Genomic DNA, 8,354 nt, shown 5'->3' on the forward strand with positions numbered 1-8,354 from the left:
CTTGGGCGTTGCTAGTCAAAGAAGTATGCACATTATCCATTTTTGCGCTATTTACATGGGAAGGTCTCTAGGTCATGTTTACATTAAACTACATATTGTTTAAAACAATTTTTGACGTACGAGTCCCAATGTACCGTACACTAGGAAATGAATGGTATATTATTCCATTGCCTTATACTTTATGCAAAGATTGCTTTATCTAAAATCGTGCAGAGCATAACCACAGAGATTTCAAGTATTTTCAAGAGATCTGATGTGGACTCAAATACATTAAGAATATCTAACCGAAATCAGTCTTGTCAATGACCGGAAAGCTATCATGAATCGTCACCGTCATACAAACGTCACGTTCAGTGTCAATGAATTCTTTATTGCACATGAAAGCATTGTCTATTGCACAAAACTAAAAAAAGACCGCGAAGACCATAGAGCCACTGAACTGGCCATTATATCGCAAATCACATTAATAAATCATCTACACAATGCCTTACAAAATAAACACCAGAATCAATTGTATATTTTTTATATATAAACTAAACACGATAAAATTCTTTAGTTAACCTTTACGAAATAGGAAGACAGAAAATGGCATTTGTTCAAGTAACTCTGGTGGTTTGTGCGGTGAGTTGAGGCTTTTTGTAAGATAGTACTAGGACGTAAAACACTTCCGGGGTCAAATTTTGAGTATTTTTGAGGTTGTGCCCAGTTAGAATAGATAATACGAAGACTCACAAGATATCATTCGACATACTATTTTTTGGGGTCAAAACTTTTGGGCCTTGATTTAAGATTAAATTTTTGTTATGAATTATACATTTTTAATTTAAACATTTTTGCTATGTATTTGTGTATATTTTTATCATTGTTTTGTTAAATTGATTTCGAGGTCTTGGAACCAGATAAATAATTTTCTTTAGAACCTAATGCACTAAACTATCATTTAAAATTTCAGATATGCTGTGTGGTGCTTGGAGCTCCTAACCTCCCAGGTATGTACTAAATTAAAATAAGGATTATTTTGAACAAAAAATAAAGCTACACTATGATAATAATTTCACATCTTTTGTTGACAGTACCGATTGATAATTGTTCTAGTTTACCGGGAACGGGAACAGGTAAACATTTTTCTAAATAATTATAATATAGGTCCATGTATAAGTCAGTGTTTAGGCGTCATAATGTATAGCTATTTATTCTAAGATCACTGTTCCCCTTAAGTGTAGGTTTATTTATTGGCCTTTAATGTTTTAATATATTATAGCCCCTTTAGCTAAGTAATGTTTTTATGTAGTAAATGTTGATAACTCGCTCAAATATATTTTAATAACGTTTCTTTCCATTGCTTCTAAAATGCCAGCTAAAAGTATAATTCATTATTTCATGTTTACAGGTGTACCAAGTTTGCCTGTAGGGGGTACCCCGAGTCTTCCCGGTACAGGAGGTATGAGCTTAATGATAATATTATATTTAATATCTGTCTAAAAATTAATTCGTTTGTTACAATTCAACAATTATGGCCAAGTTGCTTTACCGGGAGGGAAAACTTTATTGTTTTCGTGTACCTCTAAAGAATTTATTTCGTGTATGTGCACAAGACATACAGACTCAGAACAAGCATTAGCTGATAGCTCAAACGCTAGTCCTAAGAGAGGATCGAAACAGAGAAACCTGGTTTAGAGATTTTGGCTTGGTATTTTGGCTATCTGTGCAGTCAAAAATTGTAACTATATCGCTTGATAATACATATATTTGGTAGATTGACCAACTATAATGCTGGATTGGAAATAAATAAAACAAGAACAGCGTCTTGGGACGTTGGACAAAAGTTATCACTAATCTTAGTTCAATAAGTCATACGTCAAGGGCTTCGGATCATAGTGAAAGAAGAGGAGGCAGCAGTTTAACCTCCCATGAGAAGTCACTTTCGTTTAAATACTTTTACCTATCCACAGGTTTACCAAGTTTGCCTGCAGGAGGCGTGCCGACACTACCTGCCACAGGAGGTGTACCGACGCTGCCTGGAACAGGAGGTACAGCCAAGCGCCGATATTGTATTGCCAATATTCTATTATTTCTCATAGGCCAAAATTGTAGTGTTAAAATTTATTTGCCAGTTGAAGTCGATTTGGCTAATTGTGAGTAGGAATTGGTTTCAACAAAACCAGCGGAGTTCGAGTTTAATTCAGTTGGGTGTGAAATAGTTAGACAAAAATAAATTTTCTACCAAAATTGGTTGTCCATCACAAGTTATAAGATACGAACATATACCCACAGACAAACCTATACACTGGTTTGGTGGGGCATTGTAAAAACTATACTTTTATAATAGGTAACTACCGTGAGACTAATTAATTATTAAATGATGCAACGGTTTACTCACGAGTATTTATCGGGGGTGTCCGACTAGTTTCGGCACCCCCGATAAATACTCGTGAGTAAACTGTTGCATCATGTAATAATTGTATAAACTTATGTAATTTTCATTTTAATAAATAGCGTACATACATACTTATAGAATAGACGGCAGAACCCTATTAGGGTGTCAAGTTCACCCTTTGGTTTCGCAACCCCAAAAAAAATATGTCTTGTACTTGGGTTCTTATGTTAGAATATCTTGTGGCGTTGATACATTCAGTACTTTAGGAATGTTTTTAAAGAGTATGATATTTTATGACTTCCTTTATATTCGCAGGGTTACCAAGTGTGCCTGTAGGAAGCCTGCCGACCGTACCTGGAGCAGGAAGTAAGTTAAAATGAATCCCTGTTTTTCCTGGTCCCTGTGATCGATTTTGCTAGTTCTTTTTTTTGTGTTTTGGTTATTGTCAACAAAAGATGATTGGAAAGAAAAAAAATAAATATTGTGCCGAAGAAAATTTAAGGATACTTAACCGACGATAGGGATTTGTTGCATCCACCTCGGTTCCCATCAATATAAAGGCACTGGGAACGGGACCTACGTATTCAAGCGGGTGATACCGCGGGGAACAGTTAGTTTGATATAAATAAAGTGAAAACATTAAAACCTCATACAAGAGTGAATCTGCGACGCCTGGCTTTACCCGCCAGTTGCTTTATAAACAACGCAACCTTATTTCCTGAGAGTTTGAATTCGTTGAACTTGTAGTTTCGAATCTCAGCAAACGTTAGTCTTTTGTCTTTGGCTTGGCAGTCCAAAGGTTATACCACAAACTATCACTGCTATCGGTTTTATTAACTCTTATTCTTTCACAGCTTTACCAACTGTGCCTGTAGGAGGTTCGCCAAGCGTACCAGCAACAGTTCCTGCGACAGGTGGTTCAGGTTGTAACAACGGCGGTGGTTGTAGTAATAATAAATCTCTCCTCGGTGTGGACGTCGATCTCAATCTTGGCTGTTTGTTGGGCTCCATCCTGTAATATAATTCCCAATATGAGAGCCCTTGAATCAATTGGGTTAAGACCGAAATCTTTTGTTTAGTTTATATGATGTTTATCGAAGCTATATATGCTTATATATCTATGCGTCATCCGTATACACATATTATGTTTATTAATTTATTTTTATTATCATCATATATTTTTATTGTTTTCGCAGTCTATATATGCTTATTGACTACAAAAGATGTATTTGCTTGAATGTATTTTTAATGCTTTTTTATATATGCTCTTTTTGTAATATTGCTTTCTATATATACAATGCTTTGTATCGTATTTGCTGCTTATTCAATCATATTTATTTCTTGAAATAAAGAACACATATTCTACTCTGTATTTCATGATATTGTAAAAGTATTGCTCCTGTTTCTTGTCAAATAAGTGCTTTGCTAATAACATAAAATTGATAGTTGCTTGTACTTTGAATAGAATAGAGGCCATACTAGGAGAGGCCTTCCGATCTATATTAATTGCAATACGGTATAAATGCTTCATCGATAAGCCTATATACGTCCCACTGTTGGGCACAGGCCTCTTCCCGCAAGGGTAAGTAAAAAATGCTTAGAAAAAGTATTTGAATAGCTTGTGTATTTCTTTTTTAGTATTGTATTTTAAATATTTGATTTAATTAAGGAATTTAATCCGAGTGCCGCGGGGGTTTCACAAACATTCAAGTCACACGCACAAAGACACCCAGACTCGGGACAAGCATTTGTGGATCACACAAACGCTTGTCCTACGCGAAGATAGAACAGTGGGTTCTGCGTGGTGACCACAACCACTCTACCCAGGCAATCAAAATTTTCTCCTTCCGTGTCATCATCGGCCTAGCCTTTTCCCAACTATGTTGGCGTCGGCTACCAGTCAAACCGGTTTCAGCTAAGTACCAGTATTTTACAAGGAGCGACTGCTTATCTGACCTCCTCAACCCAGTTACCTGGGCAACGCGATACCCCTTGGTTAGACTGGTTGTCAGACTTATCAAGCTTCTGACTACCTGTAACGACTGTCAAAGATGTAGGAATAACAGCCGGGACCCACAATTTTACGTGCCTTCCGAAACACGGAGGAACTCGTTATGACAAAGATGGTCACCCATCTACGGACCAACTGCGTCAAGCATAGCCTAACCTGTGATGGATTCACAGCCACGAGCTCCTCAACACGAGCTCCCGTTCCGTGTCTCAAACATAAAATATTGGATACAAAATCATCCCTATATCAGCAAAACATAATATATATACGACTACATGTTTAGATACAGTAGATTTAACTACATATACACCTATATCTCCCTGTATACCACGGCATGGTTGCGGCTGCCGTGGTGCGTGAACCACTGATATTTCACATCATTACCCACGATGCTCTTTTTTTATTCATTCATTTCCTCCTTCGCTTAGGAATTTATGTCATTTGTATTTGTATATAAAGGTAAACGATTCTTGCAAGATAAGTTCGATTCTTTTAGCTGAAAAATCAATTTTGACCGTATTTACATTGTGGTTGCATTGATTTTGAAACAAAAAGTTTAGGTAATAAACAGACAATAATTTGTCTGTACTTTCTACTTATTTCTAAGTCAACAATATATTTATTGTTGCTAGCTTTTGTGTCATATAATTAAACGTTGTACCTATTGTAACTTTTAATAGAATGTCGTAAACAATAGGGTTGGAAAAATAGGCATTCATTTTAACAGATGTTTGTAACACTGTACTAAAACAACAGTCAAGTGCGAGTCGGATACGTGACAAATATTCCAAAGAAAATAAAATTTTCAAAAAAAAAACATTGATCACCCATCGAATTTATGACCCCACCAGGAGTTGCTTAACCTTGAATATAAGTTGTTATAGTCACAACACAAATACATCATCGGATAAGTTAGTATTATCCTTCCGTTTTTACCTAAAATGCGAGAAATCGAATCTTATACATATTTTACTTTCAATGCAGGAATGTAATAAAAGCTATAAACCAAACTCCTTCGGATTCCACGACACAAAAACACTTAGTGAGGTAACTAGAACACAGTTCTGTACTCCAGTCGCTGAAGCAATGCTTTCATCGGCGGTCGGGAGCCGGTGGAGCGATAGATATCCTTCGTAGATAATCTGACGTGGGACTGACTTACATGGCTTGGTAACTAGTTCTCAACGTTTGATCGTGTTATTTGGCTTCTGATGATCGAAACTAGCGGGCTGCTACTCTGGTAATGTGATCTACGAGAAGATATATATTTAACTGGCAATATAAAAAGCAAAAGAAAGTGTAGAGCAATTTTGATAAGCGATACTGATTACGTATAAGTACAATTTATAAAACTTTTTTTATAAATTGGTCCCTGATAAAATAGGTGATTGCAATAAGCGCTGCTTAACGTCGATTTTGATTTTAATTTATTTATCGTGATAGCGTCAACCGAAATACATTATCCTGAGAAGATTTTGTCCAGATAATTAACCTGGTGACAGTCGGACGGATAGCGAAGCCTTATTTAACGGGTTTAATTTTTAGCCTTTGGGTAACTCTTAGAAAAAGCTTCGATAGACAATAGTTTCAATTTTTTTCTTAAATAATTGGTTAGCTAGGCCTCTGAGCGCGATGGTTTACCTTAAGTTATGATACGTCGCGATTCAAATTGCGATTACTTACAAAAGGAAAAAATAATTATCATACTTTTGTTTTACTGGAAAATATGGACTCCCTTAACGATGACCAGTTTTAAATATTAATTTGTTGGCAAAACTTCAATAATTCAGTTACTCTTTGCTTTGATGGAAAGTATTTTGTATTGTTCCTACAAGAAGAGAAGGTTAACATTGCTTAATTTCTTTTACTTTTTTTGAAAAAAGCAATAAGGCTTTGACTAGATATGAGAGTAATTAGGTTTTTCTTGTGACAAGACTTGACAAAAGAAAATAAAACAGGAAATAATATTGTGCTTGTAATTCTTTACGAAGTTTTGTTTTTATTTTTATAAAATTAATCTAAAATACTAATAGACTTTTAACCCGACTGACATTATTCTTCATTCAATCAAAAAACAATGAAGAAATAAACCAGAACCACTTTTTTTTCGTAAAATATACTTTATCTGGTACCTCAATAATTTATAAGAAAAACTAAGTCTAGACAAAACTACTGGTAGTCATAGTCACGGCTCACTAGCCGAGCCGTATTCGTGAATCTTGTTTCCAGTCAATATTTTACGTGGGTGCAATGGACCGCCCGGGTGTGTTCCGCTAACGACTTTACAGAACTTCCAGACTTTGTGAACTTGAACAGACACACACGTTACTTAAGGTAACTAGCGATTGTCTTTTACGATCTGTGAAATTATTTTACACAGATTCTTAAAAAAATGTTTAGTCATTTCATAGTTGTTACTTGATGTACCTAACTGTATTTTTTTTGTGTATCTCGTCATTCTTGTTCTTCTTATATAATACTAGCTGTTGCCCGCGACTTCGTCCGCGTCGAGGTCGGTTATATCGCGTTTCCAAGAGAACTCTTCAAAAGTCCGGTATAAAAACTATCTTATATTCTTTCTCAAGGTCAACTCTATATCTGTACCAAATTTCATTAAAATCAGTTCCGTGGTTTAGACGTGAAAGCGTAACAGACTTGCTTTCGCATTTATAATATTACTATATATATTATGTGTGCTTTGATCAGCTATTGCGGCCTTATAAGATACCTCACTACCATGTCTTAAAGTTTTTACAATTGATGAATCATAAAAGTGCAATAGCCGGCCTCCAGGGTCCAGTCTTCAGTGAAAACTGGTGCAGTGTAGAACATTACATTCCAATAGATGAATAGACTCAACAGCTTTAATATTGCTTTGTTTTGCTGCGGAAAATCTATATTTTTAAACCTATATATTATATACGTCCGTATACAAAAATACGTCCTATACGTAACTACGTACCTACTTGACTGACTAAAAAGGTCGTAATTTTAGCTCTGATTGATAAAAAAACAAATGCAACACGATTCTTTAGTAATAAATCGCAATAGAGCAAATCAATTGAAGCATTGAAATTCAACGTGGTAATACTGCCAGCCTTCTGGGCACTTTTCCCGACTTTGGCAGGGATGAAGATATTGACGCTCTTTAAATTATATATAATGTTTATTTTGTTCTCATATTGTGTGATAAATCAAATTGTGGCAGTATTCTTTTTTTATTTCATACATGTCCCGCAAGAAATAATATAAGCTTGGACTGTAACAAGCTGTTTTGAATTCAGACCATCAGATCACGTTGCTAGCCGATAATTCTCTTGGGCATTGGCAGAGGCGAGTTCTTGCGAGAATGCAAGAGCTGTAGCCAAAACCTCGAATCCTTTGGAGAATAAGTTTGAGACTTTGTTTATATTTTGTATATGATTATAATCAATATTGTAAACTTCATGTTAATCTTCGTCAACTTTCACAGCGCCATCTAGTTCCAAATCAAGCAAAGCTTGTATTATGAGTACAATGCTACTAATACATAAATATACTGTATATATCTGAATATTTACATCATTATAGATAGTTTACTACCAGTCACAGAACAAGGTTTATAACATAAACGTTTCTCCTGGCTGGCTGAAGCTGGGAATCGAACCCATGACCTTCAGCATAGCAGTCACGGCCACTAGCCACTGGGCCATTACGACATCCGGACATTTATATTTTGTTTGTATTGTTCAACTGTCTACCGATCACAGTTGATAAGAATAAGCCTGGTGATAGACAGACTACAGTGACGCAGTATATAGGTGGCGTTTTCACTCTTTGGTACGGAACCATAAAATTACTTTACAAGATTGACAACAGCTGATCAAATTTAGCATGGAGGGAATGTTGTAGCACGTGTGAAAATAATAATTATAAGTTGCTTTTACAAATTGCAGTAAGCTATATTTGTTCCAATTTTAAGTGTGC

At 35.6% G+C, this 8,354-nt stretch overlaps 1 protein-coding gene across 1 annotated transcript; it reads left to right on the forward strand.

Moving 5' to 3' along the window:
• Window positions 1-295: 295 nt before the first annotated feature.
• On the forward strand, window positions 296-3,749 carry LOC113505903 (cell wall adhesin EAP1-like). Its single transcript, XM_026888773.1, has 7 exons — window positions 296-621; window positions 953-989; window positions 1,074-1,115; window positions 1,391-1,441; window positions 1,953-2,030; window positions 2,693-2,743; window positions 3,232-3,749. The coding sequence occupies exons 1-7, from the start codon at window positions 586-588 to the stop codon at window positions 3,393-3,395; spliced, it is 459 nt and encodes a 152-aa protein (XP_026744574.1). The 5' UTR covers window positions 296-585; the 3' UTR covers window positions 3,396-3,749.
• Window positions 3,750-8,354: the final 4,605 nt, after the last annotated feature.

The sequence above is a fragment of the Trichoplusia ni genome, chromosome 27, assembly GCF_003590095.1.
Source record: "Trichoplusia ni isolate ovarian cell line Hi5 chromosome 27, tn1, whole genome shotgun sequence".
NCBI classification, from domain to species: Eukaryota; Metazoa; Arthropoda; class Insecta; order Lepidoptera; family Noctuidae; genus Trichoplusia; species Trichoplusia ni.

What these genes read in the sequence shown, in the direction of transcription:
- LOC113505903 (XM_026888773.1), top strand. Translation starts at nt 586, where the DNA reads ATGGCATTTGTTCAAGTAACTCTGGTGGTTTGTGCG. An exon ending in TGGAGCTCCTAACCTCCCAG is followed by an intron (nt 990 to 1,073) that starts GTATGTACTAAA and finishes TTTTGTTGACAG; the next exon opens with TACCGATTGATAATTGTTCT. An exon ending in GAGTCTTCCCGGTACAGGAG is followed by an intron (nt 1,442 to 1,952) that starts GTATGAGCTTAA and finishes ACCTATCCACAG; the next exon opens with GTTTACCAAGTTTGCCTGCA.